At 46.0% G+C, this 27,042-nt stretch overlaps 1 protein-coding gene across 5 annotated transcripts in view; it reads right to left on the bottom strand.

Annotated features, from left to right (window-relative positions):
• Positions 1-27,042, bottom strand: part of Arid1b (AT-rich interaction domain 1B) — a 366,765-nt gene that overhangs the window by 71,457 nt on the left and 268,266 nt on the right. For all 5 annotated transcript variants that reach the window (XM_085687826.2, XM_085687808.2, XM_085687811.2 and 2 more), the window contains one exon: positions 9,149-9,238. In XM_085687826.2, coding sequence (XP_085543952.2) covers positions 9,149-9,238 — 90 coding nt within the window. The remainder of the gene's footprint in view (positions 1-9,148; positions 9,239-27,042) is intronic.

Below are 27,042 nucleotides of genomic sequence, written 5' to 3'. Positions count from 1 at the left end.
AGTGTTCTCTTCGGTGTCATCGTATATATGAAAAGCTAAACTTGGAAGGATTTTTAGCCAGCGTCTTGACCTCCAACTGTCTATCCGTGATTTATGTATGCAATAGAAAATTCTGCAAAGATTGTTGGAGAAAAGGGGTCAAGTAAGAACCCAGTAATGGTTTGTCCTACAGGAGGAGAACCAAGGCGAGCACCAGGCTCACGCAGCAGAGGAACCAAGGAAAGCACCAGGCTCTCATAACAGAGGAACCGAGGCGAGCAGCAGGCTCGCACAGCAGAGGAACTGAGGCGAGCAGCAGGCTCGCACAGCAGAGGAACCGAGGCGAGCAGCAGGCTCGAACAGCAGAGGAACTGAGGCGAGCACCAGGCTCGCACAGCAGAGCCAGGCCCCAGTCACACTCTATTCAACTGCTTCACCAAAGGTGGTCGTGTCGGTCGCTGAGCGCTACAAGAGCACTTGTAAGACACACAAAGCTCCAGAAGCCACCAAAACACAAACATGCTTTTCCTTTGGCACGGGGACAATCTATTTTCAGGCTGGCATCTGCTAAACAAAACAAAACAAAACAAAAAAAACAAACAAAAACCCCTTCAGAATTACTTGTTTCTGTGAGCCAGTCACTGTGGTCACAGGCGGCACCGCCTCAGCCCCGTGTCTCCACTAGAAAGGCCATTACACTCACAAATAGGTGTCACATTCCTATCTGGAGAGAAAAATGGGCCGTAAGAAACATTCTGGTCCTATTTTAATATCTTCAGTGTTTATCTGCCTGCCTGCTTTTCTTCACCACATGAACTGCTCCGAGGAAGACGGGAACTAATGACCCATTCAAGGCTTTAACCCAGGCCCCCCGCGTTGCGCCAGCTGTGCCATTAGGTTAACTGGCAGAATCGCTCTTTCTCCTTCCCCTGCTACTGCCGAGTTTCACACGCAGGCCCCGCAGCAGCAGCCACTAGGCTGCCCCTGCCCACCCCACTCGCTCTCAACTGCTGACTTACATCCAAAGCGACATCATCTATCACCGGGTAAATTAGAGCCGGGGAGGGCCAGACGGATTACCCTGCTGGTAGGTGGGGACAAAACATTCAGCCTTTCTCTATGCAACTGTCTGCTGCAAAAGTTGTCTTCCGAGTTGAGGGCCACGAGGGTAAGTGCATTGCTGGGCTGAAAGAAGCAAACGAGCGGATGGCCATGGCGTCCCGAACACTCTTGATCACAGCTAAGAGATGCAAACAGCGCTCTCTGTGGGCTCCAACCCATCTCATCCGAGCGACCTGCATGATGCTCATCTTATTAATAACCACTGCCCTGTGCTCACCACTTCAGAAACAAGGTCCTCTCCAGCTGCATGCACACTGTGTCCAAAGGACGCTCTGACCTTTGTTTTATGTATCAGGAAGCAGATTTCACCAAACGTCCAAGGTCACAAAATCATTAATGGTTAAGTTTGCCATTTAAAAACTTAAACCCAGATCTTCTGCTCCCGCAGCATCTGCAGATGAAAAGGAGTTCGGACATGGGACAGGGAACACTGGAATTTGAGGTAGAGGAGACCACAATCCTGGCCCCCATGGAGCTCTAGCCTATGATGCTTCAGTGGTACCACCCGTGAGTGGCCAAGAGCTGCCAGCCTCAGCTGTGACACCCAACCAATGGGGGACGGGCGGTCCAGCAGGAAGGGGCCTCTTCATTGACCTCACACCTGGCAAATAGTGACTTGAAGCTAAATACGGTCAGTGATCTGGACCTGACCATTAAGTGAGAGCCAGGCAAGAAGATCCTGGCGGCTCACAGACCAGTCAGTCAGTGTACACAGAGCTTCTAAGACAGGGTTAATGTGGTAGCAAACTGTGAGACAGGGTGTGGAGAGAGCCCAGAAAGAGAAGACAGGGCTGCTCAGAGAAGGGCCTTCAGCAGAAAGACAGACCTGCTAAGGATACCTGAAGACACTGGCTGCTCAGCTCATGTGGGGACCTGGTACACGGAGGAGCTACTGGATCCCCATGACTGCTCGGATGGAGAGCCAGGTCTGGCTGATTTAGCTTTCTGGCTTGTGATTAAAGGCAAAAAATGGTCTTTCACCGAGGTAGGGAACACAAAAGGATTAGAAGGAAAACACATTTTATGCAATACACAATACTGAATTTACCAAGATCCAGACATTCTCAGATGCCTGAACTGACAGAAATAACTGTCACATGCACAATTCCTAGGCAGCGAGAAGCTGATGGAGTGACAGCATCATGTCTTCTCTAAAACACCCTAAGAGTCAAACAGACACTCGACAGCACCATACCTCCTCTAAAACACCCTAAAAGTAAACAGACACTCGTCAGCAAATACTGAGTTTTCCTGTACGTAATGTTTTCCAACTTCCTGTGAGACATACTTTCCCAGAGGCCGAGTCCAGAGGTTCAAGAGATCAGAAAGCTCTCTAGAGTGAGGTCCAGACACCATCTCTTGTAAGCAACCTCCCATTTGAGTTTACTGTCATATTTTGCAGGTCATAAGAAGGGATCCTTCAGTAAGAGCAAAGGCTAATCAATTGCTTTTGGAGGAGATGGGGACTGTTGCTAATGGTCAGCAGGCAATTTCTCCATTGATCTAGAAGGAGCTAGGAAGGAATAGAGAACACCCCCAATAACCAGGGCATCCCTGGAACTTCCCAGTGTGGGCAGGCTTACTGTCAGTCTCAAAGTGGAGAACCAGAGGTAGGTGGGTGCCTTTCTCTGCAGGTTCCCCCATCAGAACTAAACACCAAACCCCAATTCCATTCCTTACCCTCCTCATGGCTGCCTCTGATTTTAGCACCAACATGCTTATCTGTTTTTGATAGTTCAGATCAGTCAAATAAGAGGGAAATCATGCCTGGTACTGTAAACCCAGCCAGCTGTCCAGAGCTAGTAATGTCATGGATCTCAGAGGAGAACCTACAGCCCCCACTTTACCACAATCCCTAACTACACTCTATAAATATTTGTCCCTATGCCCACAGGTAAGTGTAGTCTTCAACCCTCATTGAGGAAACTTCTCTTTGCAACAGACTGAGACCATTATAGAAAACCACAACCAATCAAACGTAGACTGTGAAGTCCAGTTCCAAGGGACACATCTACAATCTACTGCAGCAAGTTGGATTAGGTTCAGGGATCGCAGAGGAGGAAGGATGGAAAGATCCTAAGACCCAGAGGGTCAGAGTTTGCTGTGCAACTGTGTCTCTGAGAAATATCGAAGCCACACTCATCAAGTCTCACCAAAAAAGACTAGCCAAACATGGGTAAGACAAGAACAACAACATACACATGCTAAAGTGGTTAGGGGAACACCTATGAGGCCTCAACCCTGCAGAAAGAATTCTAGGAAGGCTGGGAGCAGGAGAAATCATCTACCCCTGGGACGAGCACACCAACTGGTTATCTAATACAAATGGTCAGCCTTGAAAACACACGTATGGAAAAACATGTAAGAACAATTAGTGAAAAAAAACTCATGAATAAGAGAACAGGAAGGTTCATGGGAGGGGCAGAAGGAGAAGGAAGGAGAAGTGCTATGATTAAATATAATCTCAAAAATAAAGGCGGCACTAAGACAGACAGACTGCAGATAAAAGAAGCAATAAAAAGAAGAAATAAAATTAGAAATTAGATCAATCAACATTCAAAGAATCTTAAAAAAACCTTAACAATTTACAAATCATCTTTTGAGATAGCTCTCACTTTGAAACCAGGCACAATATTGGAATATTGGAATATTAAAGTTTTTACTTATTTCCATGTAAATATCCTCAGAATCTGAGAGAATGGCGAGGTAGGATGGCAATCAGTGACAGAAATCAGAAGTGCAGACTCCAGATGCCCCCACAATGCTGGAAGAGACACACTGATGCAGGAGGCATGCGGCACATACCACTCTTAGTTCTCTGCTTGGGAGACGTGTGCTGAATGGCATGAACACTGACGGACTGCTGGCTCTGGGAGTGTCCGGCACTGACAGTGCCTCTGCTGTCCACGTAGATCTGGGTGTGTGTTTAAGGGGCTCAGGGACCCACAGAGACCCAAGAGAACCTTTCCAATGCCATGGCGCCAGAAAGTACAAGAAAGGAGCTGGGGAGATGGCTCAGGTGCCCCTGGGTTTGGGTCTTTAGCACCTACTTAAGAAGCCAGGGATGCCAGCACATGCATGTAGTCCTATTACCAAGGAGGTGGAAACAGTGGCCCCCTGGAACTCTCTGGCTCACCAGTTGGTAGAGATAAAGTGCTAAGGTCAATGTCTAGTGGTAGCTCTTGTTTCAACAAATAAGATATAGAACTGTTGACAAAGGCACCTGTACACACATGTGCACGAATATGAACATGCATACACAGTGTGAGAAAGGTCTTTTCCATACAATATGTGACTGAAATTTTGATGAGAATTCTGCTCACTTGGAAGAGAAGTTGATACCCACCAATAGTTGGTAAAGAGAAACATTGTTAGGATAGAAGAGGAATGTGGTAGCAATCGAGACGTTCCTTCCTAACCCAGTATAAATTAACACCTAAGTCTCTGGCTAGGAAGACGACACCTAAGCACTAAAGGGCCGATCCTAACTGCCTAAGTTCTGACTCTCCTTTTGTAGCTGCTCACAAAAACATCTCAATGTGTACCACCCCCAGTCTGTTACACGCTTTCCTGGGTGCCAGACTAATTTTATTAATAAAATGCAGTTACTGAGAAACATCACTGCACAGATCAGGTTCCAAGGACAAGTTTCTTTTTGTGTGGTTCTGATGAAAAACGGCCAAAGACCCTATGGTGTTTGACCACACAAAATACTTGAAATTTATAAAAAGGCAACACTTTGTTACTGCTCTTCTCTTGGCTGTACTGGTTCGATTTCGCTGATGCTGGTATCTGCTAGGGCAGGAGTAGTCCCCAGTTAGGCATGGTTAGCTAGCACTCATGCTGCTATGGCAACTCCTCTTTCTGAACAGGGAGAGGAAAACGAGATCTCTATGTAGGTCGGCATGGTTGGGGCACTGCTCAACAATTCTGGAAGACTTCACCCAGGATGCCTCCTGTGTTGATCTGATGCTCACACAACGGCACCGAAGCACTGCCTCAAGCCACAGAATACATTTTCCAGCACAGCACAGCTAGCGGCACCATCAATTCTGCCTGCGATCCGTGTCTGAGAGGGAAAGTTCTTAGGGGTTCTGTTTCAACCTATCTCAAGGACTAATTAAATCCTCATTACTACCTTCTAATTATTCAAATACTGTGGGATTATGCTCAGGAAGTCCCTGCTGGCACGCTAGATGAAAAGGGTTAAACAAGCTGTGTTGGTTTTGCGAATCCAGTTCTAGCATAGCCCTTCAGAAAACCACCAGCATCAACGTGAATATTTAACTAGACACCACTGTGAAAATTAAAAGGGGATTCAATTAAAAGGCTTGCAAAAAATTAATTTTGACCTCTCTACATCTGTCCAAATAAATAAGGCTTCCTTCAATATTTTTACCTAATTGCTAATCCAATAAACCAGAAGGGCATTTACTAGTTTTATTAGGTTTACAGTGTTTTAGGGGTTAAAACTGTGACCCCTTTAATGTTAGTACTTATTATACTTATTTATCTACTCGGATGACTATTCCATAGTCCAAGCAGTTCTGAGAAATGGGCCACACATTGATGACTTTTTCAAATTGCTCTTTAGGAAGTCTAAGATGTACACACTAAAAGTAAAGAAACAAGGCTCCTACCAGCCTAAACACCTCTGGGGCACTTTTCTAACACTCTACCCCTTCTGTCCAGATGACGGCAACTGTGCATGATGTAACATGGTTCTACAGAAAGATCTGGTTTAAAACAAGAACCAGGAACAAACCTGCTGTTACAGCTTAACTATGATATGCCCTCCACAGCCTCCTGTGCTGAGGTCTTGGCTCCAATGGTGGGAGATTCAATCACAGTTTGCATAATTGGATCATGAAGGCTCTGAGTTAGTCGATAACTTATCCACGGACAGATTCCTATTCTGATGGTAGTGTTGGGAGGTAATGGGAGTTAGGAAGGAGCTGGGCTTGGCTGTAGGAAGCCTGTCAGTGGAGGGCCTATCCTGTTCCATTTATCTGTGCTCCCCAGGTGTCTCAGGGGACTAACGCTCCGGTGTGCCATCTTCTCTGTGATACTTCACCTCAGCCCTAGTCCATGGAGCCCGCTGATCTTGGACTACAACCTCTGAAGCCCCAAACCAAAACAAACCTTTCCACCTGTCAAATTACTTATATGAGGTCTTCGTCACACCAACCAAAGCTGACAAATACATGTTATTACAGAGTATCAAACTCAAGTTTTAACCTTTTTAAAAAGAATCCTTCAGTTAATAAACGTTTCAGCATTGAACTGTCAATGGCGTGTTATGTTGGAAAATAGGTGAAAGTGTAGAGAGAGCCCCATACAACAGTGGCTTTCACTTTCCTAATGCCGGGACCCTTTAATACAGTTCCTCATGCTGCAGTGACTATTTCATTGCTACTTCATAACTGTAATTCTGCTACTGTTAATCATAATGTAAGTATCTGACATGTAGGATGTCTGACAGGTGACCACTGTGAAAAGGTCATCTGACCCTTAAGGGGTCGAGACCTATAGGCTAAGAATCACTGCCACAGAAATGAAGGAAGAAGCCAATCAACACCGAAGCATCTCTCTCCTTTCTGGAAGCCTCGCTGCCACATCTGTATGTAGGCACGACTACCTTCCTTCTAGAGCAGGAAAGGAGACAGTTGTAGTGCGTCATGGTCATCTGCACTGAAGTACAATGTGTGGAAAAGGCTTCACAACTGACGTCCTTTGACAGAGCCACCAGGAGAGAGGAAGGAGCAGAGTCTGCGGAACTCAGAAACTCGTCCTTGAGGATATGTGAGCATCGTAACTGCCTGTAGATACCAAAGTTGTTCAGACCCATGCGAGCAAGACCTTGCCATTTGCGAACCTCTTTTAAACCAGGTATGTTGTTTGTTGATGGGAACAACACATGGGCCAAGCAGAAGCAATAATATCAGGACAAAAAGCTAAAAGAATTCATTCAACAGCGTGAGCCTGGAGGACGTGGCTCCAGGACACTGCTGTTATGGGGACTTGAGGCAGGGCTCAGAAACTGCCTAGCGCATCTTTGTGTGGGCCTGTGTTCAGGTAAGTGCTTACATGATTCTTGACGTGAACGACAGCATGTGTCCTAGAACACACAAGGAGCAGAATGTGGGGCTCAGGGTTTCCCCATCTCACCACAGCACGTGTGAAAGGAAGCCACTTGGCGTGCATATCTCAGCCCTGAGCCTTAACAACACCTGGGGGCTGGAAGAAGCCATTCTGAAGACAGATACTAGCTATCAAATATGTAAAACAAGTGTTTTTTCTATTGTATCAAATGGTGCTAAGAGCAAACATTTCTTATTAAATTTCAACAAATAAGAAGCTTATTTTAATTCCCTTTTCTAACTTTTAAAGGAAAATTAACTCCTCTATGTCAGCCCATAATTTAAGAGCTACTTTTGAAAAAGGAAGTTTTGCTTTCTTTGGAAGCTGTCTAGCCAGCTCTTTTAGGGAAGGAGGTTTAGGGAATATGCTCATAAAAGATCTAGCAACTTATAAAACTAATTATTAACTTGCTACTTGAAGGAAATGGTTGCTACAATAACCCAGATTGTCAGGTAGCCAGAGTATTAGCCAAATCACACTAATGGTAAGAGGGAAGAAAACAACGACCAGGATAATGCCTCTGCAGGGGAAACAACCTACCTGCCCTGTGAACTGACTGGACTCAGCGTCCCCACGGATGGCAGGTCTATGCCTATGTTCAGATCTTATCAGTTTTAAGAGTTGGAGAGGGGCTGTGAGGGGCTGTGAGGGCGTCTCTCTGCTACCTAGTATGCTGTACTTACTATTTTAGGACTTCCAAACAAGAGTTATCTATGTCCTGCTCAGTGCTGGCCTGGTCTGGGAGTGTGGGTGCCCAGTGCAGGAACGATTTTACTGTGACCTCACTGGCCCAACTTCAGACCCAAGCTGTAAGCCAGGACCAATGAACCATAGCCCCTTTGCGTCCCCTCACACTGGCAACAGCTGGGCGCTTGTCAACAATGCTGACTAAACTGTGTCCCCCTAACCTCCTGGTGAGAAATCTGGGGCAGGCCCAGAGATGGAATTCATAAGTACACATAGCTCACACACACTTTAAAATTTCACAGCCATCTCTACCATTCTCCCAGAAGCACTCAGGTACCCAGCACTCAGAACCTTGTGTCTCTACGCCTGCCTATGTGGAAAAGGTAAAACCCACCTGACCCACAAACAGAAGCAGTCCATATGAAACTAGGTTAAAATCATCCCTGGCCCAGTGGCGATGCGCAGCCCTTCTCTATGCCAATCTGGGTTAAAACTGTCTTTCCTTGCCCTCCGCCCCCAGGAGCAACAGTACCTTTCCTACGAGGACAAGAGGACTGAGGGATAAGCCTAAGGGACACCCGGCGGTATGAACACACCATGGAGTGACACGCAGCGCCCAGTAACGCCAATGAAGAGTTCGTAGATGCTAGACAACAACTGTTTGGAAGCATCAGGAAAGCACATGCTCCTTTTCTGACCAGGGTGCCACCAACCTTCTAGTGAGGGAATTGATGTGAACTCAACAGTCTACCCCAGAGGGCTGACCATATGATCTCCCAAGTGGACTCCAGTCTGAAGACCTTACAATTTTATACAAAGTCTTGCTATGTGCTTAAAATCTGCTGGCAAACATCACAGGAATGAGTGATCAGTCAAAACTGTTGTCCTACACACAGACACACATACTTTCATACACTCACACACGTACAGATGCACACACTTGCATACACATACACATGAACATGCACACACACACACACACAAATGTAGACATTAGTTTATCAAAATGTATACAGATGATGTTTCACGATGCATATTCTTTGACTCTTGAGTCACCCTTGGCTAAATGTCACCCAATCTATAAGAAAGACAGCTTCCTCTTCATGATTTCTGTTACATGAAAGCTTGTGTTCATTTGACAAAAAACATGATCTGTGTGGGTGAGCAACCTCATCCACCTTGTGTACAGTGGGACTGCTGGGGATGACCCGAGACTCACCTCTTTCCTGTGGCATTGGTGACTGGCTCAAGGCAGGATGGGAACTGGATTCTGATTGGCTCCCCGGCGGTTGGGGAGGCATCTGGCTGCCTGTAAAACACAGGAGGGAAACATGGGTTTATACTGTGGATTGATATTGCGACTACAGAAACCAAGATGCAGTTAACAGCTCACTCTCGTGACCACAAAGGCAGAGAAGGAAGCTCAGAAAACACAGGACTTCTTCTTTCCCCTGTAAAATGAAGCAGATAAAGATATTTACCAAAAGACCTGCTTAAAAATGCAAAAACTGCTGAATGGCTTTTCAACCTCACGGAGCAATCAACCAGTGGCTGCAATTCGACACAGCCTTCACCACATCCCAGAAACCCAAGACGGTCATCCAAACTTAGCTCTGGAGTCTGAACTCAGCCCCACAGGATAAGAATGAAAAACAACTGGCATTCACTCACTGGTGATAGCCAATCAATATTGTAACATCAATTTCTAATAAGCAATCAGAGATTCACTAAGGCACACAAAGCGGGAGGTATATTAGCACTGAAGAGGGGCTTTGTCCCGCCACTGTTGATTTCTGTTGCTCATACAGCAACAGCATTTATTTAATTCCCAGTAATTTAATGTTTATTCAATTATTTCTTCACATATAATGCAAGTTTCTTGAGGTGAGAATCACGTCTTTTCCGTCCTCCCTCCCTTTGCATGAAGAATATACAATAGCTCATCATCTCAGAATACAAAATAAAAAAAGACACTTATTTTATTGATAAGAGAGAGAGATCAATCATGTGGAGGCTTGATGCATAATTCTGAACTAAGCATCAGGAAGGTCGTTTACACAATTAACTCCCTTCCTGTCCCGGAGGTTTAGATGCACTTCTAAGGCTAAAGACACAGCAGAATTCAAAAGTACTGAATTTAATACCACCCTGAAGGCCCAAGCACTCACAGCATGGGGGTATTGCTATTTTATGCTTTACCTTATCCCTCTGTTACAATGAATATGAAAGAGACACCCCCAACACACACACAATTTCCCCACATTCCTCTGAATGGTGGTCACGTGATCAGGACAGCAGGCGCTAACTATATGTTGATTCCCCAGGTCCTGTTCTCCCCTAGCCAAATACACTACTGACAAGAATTATTGCCGAGCAGAGACAGAAACTTCAAGATCACCACCAATTCAAGTCACTGGAGGTTGCAAGACACACATCTGTGCATCTCAGTCTTGGAGTCTGCAGGGACTGCCATGAGTAACTCTAATAATAATTCTTGCACAGGATAGCAAATGGAAGGCCAATGATTTCCACCGCAGGTAGAAGGCAATAGTTACGAAAGCAAGACTGTAAAATAACCCTCAAATTCTTATGGGGGGCTTAGGCACCCCACTTTTAGAGAATATAAAACTTGGTACATATTTCTGAGTATTTCTTTGTCACACCCAGGAGATACCTTGAGCCACGAGGAGCCCCTAGATGTGCCCACTCAGTAACAAAGACGACTTGACAAATAGCCCAGTGTGCACCAACTGGCATTATCTTAGGCATCTATAGTAACCTAATATTAATACCCAATAATTACCTGTACAGTAAAAACGTTTAACATGCTGGTCTAAAACAACTCCAAGGGCAAACGCTGGTCACTGACGCGCTATAGATCTACACAAATTGCTCTGTAGCCACTGCGGGTTGCATGCTTCCTATGAAATGAAATGCCCCATGGCCCCAATCTATAGTCCATTTAGGAATTTAAAGCATTCTGTAGCCAAACTCAGACTTTTAAAAGTGTCACTGGGGAATGAGCTGCCGCAAGACAGTAAGCGCTTCCACTATAATGCTTGCTTCTGCATGACAGGCTGGAGTCATAGGATCACACAGAGAAAACAAACAGCAATTTTATGTCAACACAGGGCAGTATGGCTTCCACTGTGCATGCCTGAGGCACTGTTATCCCATACGATGCACCAAGCAAAAATAAAAAGGCTGCAAGAAACTCACGCCATCATGCATACAGCATCATCGCCACAGCCAACCACTGCTGTGGGCTACCTAGTGCAATGGAAGGGTGATGCCCCTTCATAGCAACGAGAAATGCACACATTAAATTAACCCTCTGAACAAAACAACCAGCTGTTTAATGTTGAAGAAAAAAGTTTACGCCAATTTCCCTGCTTTCACCCTCTTTTTTTCTTGGCCTCTTCCACGACTATTACATAACCGTGATCACTGGGGTTGCCTGTGTGCATGCAGGGATAACCGCATAACTACTGTTACAGCAGTAACATACATGTGAAGTAACACAGGAGAACTCACTGTGTCCACAGTCCACAGAAGGAAATCCAGAGCCTTTGATGAACTGAATTAAGTAAATCCTTCAATCTGTGGGGCTTTATATATGTTAACTTTAAGTAAACTCTTTCAGAGTTTGGTAATTATTTCAAAGGAGGACACAGCCACATAAGGCAAACAAGTCAACCTTAGGAACTCCAACCTCCATAATTCAGTCTGAACCGTATTTCAGACCAGAGGCTGCTTCCTTTGTTACGCCCCAGGTTTTACTCGCGTCTATATCTGTAATGAAATAAGCATGACGGAAAAATCCAGCAGGACCCCACCACTGCAAATGAGAACGAATCCCACCATTTCCGCCTGGGTATTTAGTAACTGACAGCTGTGGAAACAGCTCTGTGTAAAGGGTGCAGCAATTTAAAGTGAGGTGCTGGTAGTTACCGCAGCCTCTACTTTTGTTTAGTTGAAACACCAAGCACAGTCTACTGTCACCTCACACCCAGAACTCAACCTCCCCTTGTGGATGCATCTTATGCAACTATAACATAATTATGTAGGCATATATCTACAGACCTTATTTGAATTTGTCAATTTTTCCAGTAAATGTCCTGTTTCTAGGATCATCCAACGTTGCTTTTAGCCATGTCCCCTTAGTGTTCCCCAGTCTTCCCTAACACCTTATATATAATCTCAACACTTTGGGAGTGTCCTAATGAGTTATTTTGTATGATGCTCCCCAGTCAGGGTAAGACATTTGCATCACTGAAAACGAGGACATGCAGTTTGGGACATGTGAGAAGTACCACATCCTTCTCTGTGCACCCTATCATGGGGTCGGGACACTGACATGTTCCACCTCTGGTGTTCATGTGGATTACATGATCTGGCTGGCGTTCACTTCGAGGTGTTCATTTCCCTTTGGAGGTTCACCTGAGCCTCATGTCTCCTGAAACTTTCACCTGCTATTTTCAGCATCTATTAGAAGCTCCTGCCTATGAGGTTTACCACAAGGACATCTATCTGCTATTGGTGACTTCCTATCTCCCCTTTGACTTCCATGTGTGTTAACCGGATTTCTATATGAGGAGAGTCATGTTCTCATATCAACCTTTTACTCCCTGAGGAAAGGACCACATCTTGCTTCTAAGGAGCACAGCAGTAAGGAATGTTTCTCCCGCAGTGTTGCCACATGTGGGGAAGACTGAATGGTTCTGTAGCATGCGGTCAGTGGACGGCACACGACAGAAGGTACCCGGTTCTGCACGAGCTTGACCTCCAAAGCAGACTTCGCCTATGATGTGAACTGACTTAAGGGACAGGTAGGAATTCTTCAGAACTTGAGGGCTTTGCTCCTTATTATGGGTTTTATTTTTAATGGAAACAACTGGCGTGTGTGTGCACGTAGTGCATGTGTGTGCATGTAGTGCATGTATGTGTGTGCATGTATGTGGAAAAGAGAAGTAGACACGGGCATCTTCCTTGATTGCTCTCCACCTATACCCTGAGGCATGGTCTCTCCCAGAGCTCACTGAGCCAGCTGGCTTGGGGAGTCAATCAGTTTCCATCACTGTGACTGTGGGCGGGGCTACTGCAGCACCTGGCTTGAAGTGTGCTCTGGGGATTGTAGTTCTAGTCCTCGGGATTTCTCAGTAACTGCTGAGCCATCCTCCTAGTCCCTTCATCTAAAAATTTTGACCTGGAATCTTCCCCAAACTCAAGCTTTAAAGACTTGGTCTCTGAAGTGGTGTCCTCTGAGGTAGACCTAATGGAAGGCCTCTGGTTACTGGGACAACAGCTGATGAGGGAATCCTAAGATGGATGCCTCCTGTTCTTTCTTTTGCTTCCTGGCCACCAGCAAATAAGCAGCCATGTTCTAGCCTGTGTTCCCATTATGATGTAATACCCAACTTAGACCCAGAGCAACTGGCACCTTAACACATATCTAAACTTCCCAAACTCAGGTCTAGCAGCCATCTTTTCTCCTGTTAGCTCATGTCGGATCTGTCACAGCTATGGGGACCTAGTGCACTCCCACGACCAACAGGAGGTGACCCAGGCTGTGAGATGAATGAAAAGGAGGCAGATTCTCCCGCTGTGGGCTCCAGAGTTGGTTCCTGGGCTCTATTGCCAGGTCTCCCTCTTCTCAGTAAACATGGCCTTATTTTTAGGACCACCAGAGGCTTCAGTCTCATCCTGGAATTGTCTTGCACAAATCCGGGGATCGGTCTGTCACTCTTAGAAATCCTGGTTCCTGTTTCTGGTGACAAGCTCTAGGACTTAGCTCCAGGTTTCTGGAAGGCTCACGGTTAATGGTATTATAATGCTGTTTGCTCTCTTAGAGGATAGAGGCATATCCCAACCCATGTATCACATGAACTGACATGCCAATGTGTATATGTATAAAGACTAGTTTATATACACATCTCCAAATCCAGTCCCGAACTAGAGAACATTTGAGGCTTCTTACTAATAACCTCACCAATAGAAACAGACTCAAATTGATCTAAATCAACTAATTTCCTTAATTAAACATTAAACATTAAAAATTTAACAGTGTTGCTGTTCCATTTGCTTGCCAGGGCTGGCAGCACGTGCTCTGGCACTGGGGGCTGCTTCTAAAGTCAAAGTTAAAAACGTGCACAGAGCCACTCCCTCCTATGTACACCAGCCTGTAAACTCCAGTTCCTGGGGACGTGATGGCATCTTCTAACCTCTGTTGGCCCCAGGCACACATGGGGTATACTTACATAAATGCAGGCAAGTATCTATCTGAATACAATGTAAATAAACAATTCGTAAAAAAATCCCATCCTTACTCTAGTGATTTGACAGGCTATCATTTCACTGACTAATTAGTCATATATCTAGTCTAGTTTTGGACTCTCTATCAAAATACCTGCACTGGGGGATAGTTTTATTTTATTTTTCTTTCTTTATTTTTTAACAGACTTAATTCACTTTATTTTTCTTGTATAAAAACCCTAATGTGATAGCCACAGCTGGACCTGGGTTCTCTGAGCAGAGACTCTGGTGCGGGTTTTCACAAGACGCTCAGTGAATTCCAAGTAAGGAGACTTGGGGAACACAGTCTCTTTCCAGAGGTTGGGGGTCAGGTAGCTGTAGGTCTTAGAGATGGCATCAAAGGTGGCCTTGGCACAGTTGCTCTGGGTGGGAGTGCAGCCCCTGACTGATGTGTAGCAGTCATCAATGCCGGCCGTCAGCAGCAGCTTCTTGGGCACAGGAGCAGAGACTATGCCAGTGCCTCTGGGGGCAGGGATGAGACGCACCAGCACAGAGCCACAGCAGCCTGTCACTGCACGGAACAGTGTGAGACTTACCAGCCTTGTTCCCCCACTAGCCTCTCCTCACAGGGATAACGGAATGCTTGGTCCAGATGATGGCTCCTCTTATGGCAGTGGCTACCTTCTTGGAGCATCTGACACTGAGGCCAGAATGACCATTGTAGTCCCCAATAGCGACAAAAGCCTTGAACCTGGTCTGCTGGCCAGCCTGAATCTGTTTCTGTGCTGGCATGATCTTCAGAACAGCTCACCCTTTAGGGATACTCCCAGGAAAAAGTCAATAATCTCGGGTTTCTTAGTGGGCAGAGAGAACAGGTAGATCTCCCCCAAGGATGGATCTTCATGTCCTTAACCTGGCAGCCCAGCTTGGTGAGGGGGATTCAATCCTTGTCTTCGGTTTTATCTCCAAGAGCCCCGAGGCCTCGACCAGGGCCATGGCTTTGACCACAACCATGGCGCCTAAAACCACTGACAAATCCTATGTGGATTTGTTGCGGCCTCCTAATCCTGGGACCCCAGGTCCTCCTGGCCCTCCAGCTGTATTGGCGTCATCCTCCATTTGGTATTTTCCAGAAGAAGAAGCGCTTTTATTTTTTTTCTATAATTGTTCTTCTGTCTTTAATTGAATCTCTTGTTTAACTGCATTGGCTGCTAGCTTTGTTACATTGCTGATATTAATGGAAGTGGCCATCCTTGCCTCATTTGTATCCTACTTAGAAAAGCCTTGCAAGGTTGTCCACAATGTAACCAACCGTACACCCTACACCTGATGACGGACTGCTGCTTCCTTCTCTTTCTAAAGTCATGACTGGGGACTGGATTTTGTTAAAGATTACAATCCCCCTTACATTTTATTTTCATGGTCTATAATATAAATAGAGGTGTTACTACTGAACCACTCAGACTCTCTGGGATAAACGCCATTTAGCTAACATACAACCAGAATCTGGTACAATATTTCCTTTCTAGATCCATACTAACTAGATTTTGAGGGTAAATTTTCTAATTAAAAGCAGGCAAAACAGACAATAAAGTAAGTATTTTTAGTATATAAACAAGATATTGTGACTTCATACATAACTTAGAGAAAACTGGCCAATACGTATATTCTGGCAAATTGGCACATGTCTAGTAAGCGTACTTTATAGGCAATGGGCTAGTTAGTAATAACTATGTGGCCATGATGCCAATATGATTCATTCTGATCATTATAGAATCCAGCCTCTGGGCAAGTTTGTGAGGGGTTTTCTAAATTAAACGGGCTGAAGTGGGAAGACCCACCCAAGTGTGGGGGCACACTCGAGGGACTGGGGCCCAGGACTGAATAAAAAGCGGAAGAGGCACTGGGTAGCATGCATCTCTGCTTCCTGGCTGAGGACACCATGTGACCAGCCACCTCAGGCTCCTGCCACCAGGCCTTCCCAGCCACTCGAGCCAGAACAAAGCCTTCTCTTCTTAAGTGGCTTTGGTCAGTATTTTGTCCCAGCAGCAAGAGAGCCAGCTAATACAGGAGCTCGGCTGCAGAGCAGCAAGGTGTGGAGTGGTCCAGCTGGGTCACTACGATGGGGCACGGTTCTCACTAGTGGATACTGCGATTAATACTCACATGTTTACAACTTACTCCTGTGCGAATATCTGAGACATCTCACTATAGTGTGAATCCCACAACAACAGGGGCCTCTGTTTGTGTCATTCTTTGATACATCTCCAGAAGCAGACACACAGTGAACATTCAATACATATTTGTTGACGAACGAATAAATGGCTGCTTATTCCAGAAAGCAAACTCAGACTAATAGCTAATTAGATTTTTATGAGTTAACAGTAATCATGTAATTTTATCTTGTTATTCTAAATCAGGATTAGGCAACTATTTTTTTTTATAAACTGGCAGATAGTAAATATTTTAGGCTTTGCAGACCATATGTTCTCTGCCACAACTACTTAACTCAGTGATTGTGGATGGTTTAAAAGCAGCCACTGATGACACATGAAAGGGCAAAAATAGAACCATACTTATGACACTGTGACGCCCTGGGATCGCCCCACAGGCAGAGTTAGTTAGCCTTGATAATGATTCTGTAAATAAGAATCAGGCGGGCAGGTGTGCTGAAAGGCCAGTAAACATCAGGTAGTGTTTAGCAAGAGCAGCATGGACAGGCAACACGTCACGCCCTCCCACATTCAACACAGAGGCTTGTGTAAACACACGGCAGTGTGCTGCACAGTCGGAAGGAGGACACACTTGCTTGGAAGACTCAGAAAGCTATAACGATGCCTCCTGGTCTCCGAGGGTCTGAGATTCACAAGGCCCCTTCCCAAGGTTACAAAAGCAGGAAAGGATTTCTGGGGGAGAGGAGACTCCCACGGAGCCGCCTGCAAGCTGTGTATGGAGGTCCAGGGATTCCACTTTTCTGAGCCACAGACATGCTGGGGTGAGCTTTTTGGAGACACGGCTGCCTTTGCGTCACCATGCTCCTACAAGTCACCTCCATAAGCTCACTAGGTCACTGAGCTACACTTGGTGGACTCGTTTCTTTGGTCTGTTGTCAGTGGCCTCTCTGGGGTTAATAGATGCTTATTCCCCCCATTTCCAGAAGTCACACAATAGCCTGGTTTAAAACCTCTGCAAGCCAAACTTCCAGTAGACTCCGACCTCCTTGATAATCACAGTAAGGGCAGGTCTAAGAGCTAAATTATTTTCTCAGCTCTTTGGTCAAACAAAATAGAAAATAAACTATTGATGAGATCTCACTGCACACATTAGACTGATGAGCACTGTGTTGGGATGACAGAAGATAGACACAGTGAGCAGGCTGTCAAGGTAACGCTACTGAGGGTAACTAGAACGTCCTTGGGCTCCTGCCTCCCCCAGTTAATACAGCATACAGGATCAAGAACTGAATCATAGCAGCCTTGAAACAAACCATCCAGCCCCTCAGAGAGAGAAAGAAAGAGAGAGAGAGAGAGAGAGACAGAGACAGAGAGAAAATAAGAATGTGCAAGCGGTGTGTGTATCTATGTGTGTGTCTATATGTGGTGTGTGTGAGAGGATGTGTGTGTGTGTGTGTGTGTGTGAGAATATGTATGTGTAAGTGGGTGCGTTTATGTGTATCCACACACGTTTCATGACTCATGTCTGAAATTTGCATGGGTTGGCTCTCTGTTTCCACTATGCAGGTCCCAAGGATTAATTCTGGCAGCAGCCTCAGTAGCAGGTGCCCCTCGCTGAGCTGCCTCAGCAGCCAGGAGTTTGCAACAGCATTCCAGCCTTTGTCACTAGGCACCTGCGTGTGCTAAGAACCTCAGAGGCGACTAGCCAACAAAACTGCCCAGATTATTGTGATTTGTCCATTATTTCAGATATTAGAAAAGCAATCTTTTTGATTACTGGCAGAATATCATTAAGAATACTCGGGGTTTGTAATTTGGGGTGTTCTGTTAAGATATTTTACACATCAAACCCTAACTACTCCAGTTTGTCTCAAAAGCTACAAACTTTTAAGTGGACACTGTCCTGCTTTACTCTGTCTCCCTGCCTCCTCCACCCCCCCCCCCCCCACCGTGTGCATGCACGCCTGCGCAGAGGCTCCAAGGACGCACGTCAGAGGACAACTTCCAGGAACTGGTTCTCTCTCTCCACCGTGTGGGCTCTGGGATCACATTTAGGTCCTCAGGCCTGGCAGGAGCTTTGCCCACTAAGCCATCTCACCTGACCTTTCTTGCCTTCTGCATTTTCCTTTGCCCAAACTCATACAGCAGGAAGACTGTAAGGGGAGAACGAATTTCCTGCAGAAAATCGCAGTTAGTGTCTGTCCATTCTTCAGCCTCCTTTATTTTCCACACTGACTACCTATATCAGTGTTTCAAAATCTGAGCGCATTTAAGGTTCGTGACTTTCAGCCATAGCAGTAAGAAGGGAAGAAAGATTCTCTGTGGCTCTTACTAGACCCGAGGGCTGACTGGATACAAAGGCCTATCATGTGGCAGATGAGGAGCAGCAGCGAGCGTGTTGCACACTGACTCAAAGAATCCAGCCTCTGACCAGACTCCCTCAGACACCTGCACTTTGGTTTGCAGTGCTATTTTTCTCAATTAAAAAAAAAATTGTGATAATACACCTTGTTTACTTGGCCTTCTAGATTCGAACCAGAATCTTTCCGATTACCATCTTAAAAAAATTCCCATTTTATTTATTTATTTAGCATGTCTGCCTGGGTTGGTGGGGCACGCGGGTGCCAGGATGCACGTGTGGCAGCCGGAGGGCAACCTGCAGGAGTTGTTCTCGCCTACAGCGTGCAGGTCAGGTGGCCTGAGCTGGCGCCACCAGGCTGGGCAGCAGCCTGCGGAGCTGTCCTTGTGGCCTGCCACCTTTTAACTTCTCAAAGTCCACTTTACATTTGCAACATGAGGTTTAAGAGTTTAAGAGTTGGTCATCTGATGCCCAGAGCCCTGCAGTGTGGAAAGTTTCATACTGAAATTCTGAGGCATAGACACTACAAAGGCCTTGCAAGGCATGAGGTAGACTCAACCTGAGACTTGAAGACCAAACTCAGGCTGCAGATTTGACTGCTTAGGCCACTTGGTGCTCTGACTTTAGGCAGACCAAGTCCGAGTATTTTCCATGTCAGGTCGTCAGCATGAGACTATCAACTTTAGTCTGGGCTACCCTTGGTGACTGGGGCTTCAGGGGAGGTGCAGCCTCTGCTTTTACTGAGGCCAGGTTTCAAAACAGCCTCTCCTGCTGACAGGCACTGTGGTTCACCCTGTCGAATTACTCAACATGTCAGCTTTGTTCAGTTTCTGTGCTCTTTCCTCTCAGTAACTGGTGAAAGAATGAAAAGTGTCTGGAAAACAAGAAGTGGCCATTAAAGAAAGGCAAATGTGGAGGCATGCTTAGCGGCTTCCTCTGTGTCCGTCACAGCCCCGTGTGACGACATCCACAGGAGGTGGGCGGGATAAGCGGCATAATGGGGCCACGTCTATCTTGGGGAGCCAGTTTGGGAGATACTCCTTGTGGGTGTCAAACAATGCATTCAACTGACTAAACTATCATACTGAAAATGTGATTGTACTCTCATCAAAACACATCCTTTTCAAAGCTTTCCAGCCGGGGTGAACTCCAAGTCTGCATTTGGGAAAGCGCACTGGTGGCAGGGGTGAAGAGCACGCTCAGATAGAACGCTGCTCACCCGGGAAGGAGCATCTTGATGTCGATTTAAAAAGATTTTAAAAGTGGTCGGTTCCAAGTCTGACTCACGCACAACTCCAGACATGAAATGCAGAAGCGCCACCCACTAAATCTGCTCTAATCCTGGCTTTGATGTGTGTGTGGGGGGAGGGGGCAAACAGAGCAGGCAGTTTATATTTCTCTCACCAGGACAAATTAATAGAAACAAAACCTAATTTTCCCCTTCTCTTACCCATTCTTATTCCTCTTCAATATTTTTCCTCTTTCTAAGATTCCTTTCTTTTCGTCTGAGCAGCTTACTATTTGGCTGCCTTGTGAAGAACCGGGTATAGTGACAGATGAAAGGCCTGCATTCATCGCGTAATTCAGAGTAAGGGGGAATCGACTGCTGTGCGTTTAAGATTCTAACAACCTTGCAATTTTGTACAGTCGTTTCTCCCACCCGTTCTTTTGAAGAAATCTGCCTTTATTCTGCTAATAACTAACCACAGTTGCAGCAGCATGGATCCGATTAGCAGTTCTTATGATACAAAGGGGACAAGGGAAAAAAAACTGTGAATGGGGTTGCCAATTTGTCCACCTGGACCCCCAGGAGAAGATTAGCTGACGCCTGCCTGCTCCCTTTCTCCCCCTTGATCCGGCTCTGCAGCGGGATGAGGACAGGTGCTGTGGGAGCCAGGTACTCTTTGCTTTAATCCAAGCTGTGTCGCTTCCGCACCTCCTTGCGGCACTGTCTGGGTTCCCACACCTGGTGACAATTCTGCTTGTAAACACGAGCAGCTATGACAATGGTATGCAGCCTGGGCTTGCCCTCAGCCACCGTACACCTGACTACACCACAAGAGAAGGAACACAGGCAGCGGGGTACTGCAGGCACAGGGGCCATGTTCTAATACAACACTCCCTCACCAGGCATGTGACACCACTGGATGAGTCAGGTGGGAGAGAAAGCTGTACGGTTGGGGGCACTAGAATCCGAGAAAGGAGATCAACAGATTAAAACACAGGACTGGGGGGACAAAATGGCTACTCAAGGAAAGGCACTTGCCGTGCAAGTCTGGTGACCTGAATTTGAGTTCCTGATCTGGATAAAGGTAGAGAAAAAGAACGGACTCTGCAAAAACCTCCACACACGGGCCATGCACGTGTCCTTGGCTATATGTATCCACACAATAATAAATTACTAAAATCACAGTTTCTATTCTATTAAGTATAGAACACCTTCTGCTAAAAATAGAATTTGTGTAAAATTAACCAACTTTCTGAAAAATGTAAAGATTTATTGCATCTGTAACTATACTAGCAGTTTATTTTCGTGATAAAATGTAAAACTTCTATACCCTTCACATAAAACTACACTGACTGAGTTAGTTTGTGGTATGTGTACATGTCTGTGCGCACATGTGTTGGAGAACACCAGGGGTTGATTTGTATTTTTCCACCTCATTATTTTAGATCAGGTCTCTCACTAGAGGTTGAGCACCCTGATTCAGCTAAGTTGACAGGCCAGTCAGCTCCAGGGTCCACCAGTCTTTGCCTCCTTAGCGTTAGAATTATAGATTGTGTGCCACCAACTCAGTTTTTTACACGGATTCTTAGGGGTCCAAACTCAGGTCTTCATGTTTATGGGACAGGCATCTGAAGGAACTATTTATTTCTTTTTGAGGCAGAGTCTCATGTAGTCTAGGCTGACTGGCAGTGGAGCTGAAGCTCAATGCCAAGGGCTGGGGTTTCTAGCACAGACTGTCATGCCTTGTTTACACGGTGCTGGAGAATCTAGGGTTTACTCCTTCTAGGCAAACACTCAGCCAACTGAGCTACAATCCCAGATCCAAACTACTTTTAAAAGCAAAGTGAAAGTTAAGCATTGTACTACTTTTGGAAACTCGAGCTACTGACTGAAATTTCTAAGACGTGGGGTCTGTCTAACACCCTACAGCTCACACTTAAAGTTAATAAACATCTAAGTAACTTTCTGATGTCCCAGTTCAGAGTGTACCATATGTTTGGTGCCTCAATCAATGGATTCTGAAGAGAAGGGAGATGTGCAGTGAAACTCAGGGCATTGGGCAACTGAACCCTTCAATAGTGCAGCCTACCGAGGGGGCTTCTGGGTAGGCTGAGCCACCCAGAACAGGCCAAAATGGCAGCTACGTGAGGAGCAGTGGCTGTGCTCTTGGGAACTCTGTGAGTTGTGCCCAGGTTACAGGTTGTGATACAGGGGACAATTTGAGGATGCATGACGAAAACCAAAAGGACGTGGAGAAAAAGATACAACACAGAACGAGCTACAGCCTCATGTGTTTCCCACTAATGCTGACTTTAGGTGTTAGCTAGATATTTATCAAGAGTGCTTTCAAAATAGCTCATCTCTTCCAAATATCGGAAGCATATTACTTTCCTGTTGCCAAGGCAGAGATTTAGTCACTAGCTAATATTTCACCTCAAAATGCTAATGCATTTGAACAATCAGAACCAGGCAAGGGCCTTCACACATGATGACCTGGCTTATATCGACAAGCTCAGAACTAGGTTTTCACACAGAATGATCTATCACAGTTGAGACTCTTTCACAAGAGGGGAAAAGAATGACCAAATGATAGGGGAAAACACCAAAGCACAGGAAGCTGGCTTCTTTCCTTGGACTCCCTTTTCTCCTTTCAGAACTGGCATTCTTAAATTTGGCCAACATCTATTGAGCGCCCCCTGCTGGCCATGTCCTGTGCTCCACCCTCGATGTACAGGGAAGTGTTTCCTCTCACAACAGCAACACCCAGAGGATGGCAAAATCTGCACAGAAGAAGTCAGCAGCTACTCAGTAAAGAGAAGGAGACTCTGTCTGGGTCTTGGTGATGGATGGTGCCAGGAAGAGGAATTAGCACACTAGATGTTATTCAGCTTTGGGCAAAGATCTGGTCCACCATCATAACTGGCAGTACAGAAACAGGGAAATCTGTCCCATGACCTTTTCTAAAGAAGAAAACAGAAAGGAAAGGGGAGGGGAGTGAGGGGGAGGAAGCAGAGAAGATAGACTAATACAGGCCAATACACTGAGAACTGAGGTCTGAGGTTCAACTTGTTAAAACAGATGCTTTTTTTTTTTGGAATCGACTCAAAGTAATAATTGTGAAGAATAATTGTGATTCTGGCACGAGACTGGAGCTGCAACCTATCACAGACTCTGCACTGTGGCAGCACTACAGACTGAGCTCATAACCTTGCTGGAGCACAAATTCTAATTGGTCTTAATAAATAAAACCTGGAGTCAGATATTGGGGTGAAAGTTGAGCGATCAGAGGAGCAGTGCAGCCAGCCACCAGAGAGACCTTTAACCTCTACTGGACCCTTCAGACTGAAGGGTGATCCTGTCTCTACAGATCCTCAGACTGTATGCTCACACTGAATCTTCAGACTGCAATGAGCGCCTGTCTCCTTCAGTTGTATGTTCTTCTCTCTGCCCAGCCACATCAGTCCTGTCTCCATCTCCCTGGTGCTGGAATTAAAGGTGTGGGCCACCACTGTTTGTTTCTGTTTCTCTTTGGGACTGGATCAATCTCGTGTAGCCCAAGGTGCCCTTGTGTCCTGGGATTAAAGGTTTGGGCCACCACCTCCTGGCCTCTAGTGGTTTAGCTCTGCACTCTGATCTTCAGGCAAGCTTTATTTGTTATAAGACAAACAAAATACCGCCAGACCATGATACTTCTACCTGCTCACCCTCTAGTGGTCTCCACTGCAGTTAAAACCTCACATTCCAATCTTGTAACAGCTTCCCTATCCACTGAGGATACACTCCAAAAGTTCGAGCAGATGCTCTAGACCAGAGGACGCTGAACCTTATATATTGGTATTTTTCCTATATATAAAGGCCTTTGATATAGTTTTCTCTTTAGTAGGCATAGTAGAGATTAACTATAAAAACGAAGCAAAAATAATTATAATATGCAGGCCTTATTCAGCGAGGCAGGACCTGTCAATCAATGCTGAGGCTCCCTGTACCTGGGTTCTAGGGATCTGAACTCCAGTCCAAATGCCTGACTGCGAGCTGTTTCCTGGGATAACCACACTCACTTATGTACTTCATATCTGTCTTACTGAGAACAGGAACCTCCATGCTGGTTCAGTGCATTTCCCTGGAGTTTCTAGAAAAGTCCAGTCTACTTTGGGGAACGAATGGACCAAGGAGGTGCCACAGGATGGAAGGACCTGAGCAGGTGGGCCGACCTGACGGTACACCTGACGAGGCAGCAGCGGGAGTGCGACCTGAGCTCCTGGGCAGCAAGCAGCACTGGCTCCTCAGTGAGGCCACGCTCCTGGCTTTCTGCTGTGCACAGCTAAAGCGGTTTCCACGTACAAACCCTGATGTCACTTTCTGTTTGGAAGGGAAAGTGTCAACACTAACAGTCCCTGGTTATACCATTTATAAACATGCAGATGCGGATTATTAAAGATTAATTCATTTCAGGATCGGTGTCGGCATTCCGTTTGTCTCGTGCTGCAGTCACTGCTGCTCTCCATTAGTCAATGACAACCTCCATCATCCTGCTAGGGGAGAGAAATCAAAGGTGCAAGCGTGTGAACGAGACTAAGTGATGAAATTGATTAGTAGCAGACCGAACGGCTATAATCAATCAGCACATCACAATACTCCTGGGTTGAGGTTATCAGAAGATGGGGAGAGAGACCTAACACTCCTTCTACATCAACAACTTACTCCATTTTAGAAGAACACTCAGACAGAAGAGCCTACAAACACCTTGACTCGACACTATTCATTTAGACACTACGTCCTAAAATGTAGTAAAACGGATTTTGAAACTGTCTTCTAGGCTTCAATTAGGTCATACACCTTTGTACCCCTCTAGTCCTGAGTCCTCAGCAGGTCAATGGCAAGAGCATTTCCAGAGGCTGTGTGCGGCTGTGAAGGCATGCATCCCTGACAGTCCACTGCGCCCAAGAAATGAATGAGGAGTCTGACCCACTTCAGCAGACAATGCAGTGAAGAAGAACACAAAGACAGGTACCAAAGGCGGGGGAGGAGGGTGGCAGGGGCTCAGGTAAGGGGGTATAAAAAGTCGGGAGGGAATGACATTGGAGAAGTTCCCAGCGTCCTCACAGTCCCTGAACATGGATGGAGAGGAAGAGAGAGACCTAACTTCAAAGGGGTTAGAGGAACTGAAGACCTGCATCTTTGGAAAGTAGAAGCTACACTCATCTTCCAGCCAGGAGACTGCCAGGCTGGGGGTAGTCACAGGTGCCAGAGGGCAAGGCTGGTGTGTGTGTGTGTGTGTGTGTGTGTGTGTGTGTGTGATCACCAGTACAGAGCCCTTTCACACGGGGCGAACCTCGGTATGAACTGTTACATGTTACGATCTGCTAGGGGAGGCTGAATGTCACACTTGCCCTACCCAAGCTCTACAGGGCTGTACACCACCTCTCAAAACCAAATACGCTTCTGCTTCTCTCGCTGTTGCTAAGCATCATTTGGAAAGGATGGGAAATTACTGCTTTGTTTAACACACAAATATTTTACATTGTAAGGGGAAAAAAACCCTGGCTAAGTTCTCTCAGTCTGTGGAAATGCTGAATTGATGTTTTCTGTGCCGCCACAGATTAGAAACATGGATATATCAATGGCACTTTGTGTTTAATTTTTTTCTTTTGCTTGCTCAGTTTGCCAATAAGCAGCATGCATTCCCGTTGGAACAAGCTGTCACAGAATTTCTACCTCCAGAGAAGCCAAAAAGGACCATGTGCTAGATGCTGGGACATGAGCTAGCAGGTAGGAGGCTAGTGCAGACACAGAACGGTTCTGCTGTTCCCGCAAGACCACATATAGCCTCATACTTGCAATCCTGAAAGACAACTGGCCCAGAAACATTTACACACAGAAATAAACCCGTGTTTATTTACTTAGTTTTATTAAATATAAATTAAAATGTGGATAATGTGTTTCCTCATAATGGGCTTGGCTTGAGCCTTGAAAGACTTAATCTATGGAGGAAGGACTAAGCAAAGGGAGACACTGGTTTGCCCCTCCGCTGTGCACCTCATAGACATTCATCTCGTCAAACATCAGGAGCGGTTCTTTGCTCTCAGGGGATAGCTGCTCACCCTGGCCCATGACTCTTTGCTCTTAGGGGATAGCTGCTCACCCTGGCCCATGACTCTTTGCTCTCAGGGGATACCTGCTCACCCTGGCCCATGACTCTTTGCTCTCAGGGGATACCTGCTCACCCTGGCCCATGACTATTCCACGCTGCCATCATCCTTCTCTTCCTGGCTTTAGCCTCCTTTCTAATGTTTGACCAGAATGTCTTCTTCTTTGTGTCTGCAGCTCTGGAGGCCACTTGGTGTCCTGTTGAGGAGGGGCTGGTGTTGTTTTAAATATCACAGAGCAGCCCAGCAACTTGTATCCCCCGTGCCACTATCCTTTCTAAAACGCGGGCATTTGTTGTCTGAGGGCCAGCTAGATGAACAATTCACCCTCCAGGAGCTGAACTGACAGAGCTCAGTTCAGGAATGAGGTCAAACTCTAAGGAAAAGGAGTTCCCAGAGCACAGACCATCTCTGGCCAAGCTTCCTTTGCGAGCTCTATCCTGGCAAGCTTTTGCAAAGGACAGAAACTAGAGGCCTTTGCCAGGCTTAGCGGGTGTCACCTCCTGGGAAGGGGACAGGTGTGCAGGAGCTCTGTGTGTATATGCACACACATGCGTGTTTGCACACACATCAGCTGCAGAGCGAAGGGGGCTTACTGAAAAGGAAAGAACGTACAGAAGGGGAGGGGCAGAGGGTAGCACTTAAAAGATTTGAGTCAAGGTCCCTCCTCACTAGGTTCTTCTCGCAAGCTCTCCGGACTCTTGCTTGACCTCATCTGGACAGCTGGCAGTCAGAGGGGAAGGTGAGCAAGCCACCTCCATCAGCAAAAGATACATCAATGTTTATACAATCAGAAAAACAAACAAACACAAACACAAAAAAAGAAAGCAAAAATCAGTAGGAGGGCTTTGGCCTTTGTATTTGGTAAAATGCTGTTTTGCGCTTATGGCTAGGAAGATATGTCTTTGATTGATCTTTCTATAGTAAAAACCAACACCACACAAGAAAGGCCAG

The sequence above is a fragment of the Myodes glareolus genome, chromosome 1 (genome assembly GCF_982192425.1).
Source record: "Myodes glareolus chromosome 1, mMyoGla1.1, whole genome shotgun sequence".
NCBI classification, from domain to species: domain Eukaryota; kingdom Metazoa; phylum Chordata; class Mammalia; order Rodentia; family Cricetidae; genus Myodes; species Myodes glareolus.
Note: the sequence above shows the minus strand (reverse complement) of the source record. Positions and strands in the feature narration are given on the sequence as shown.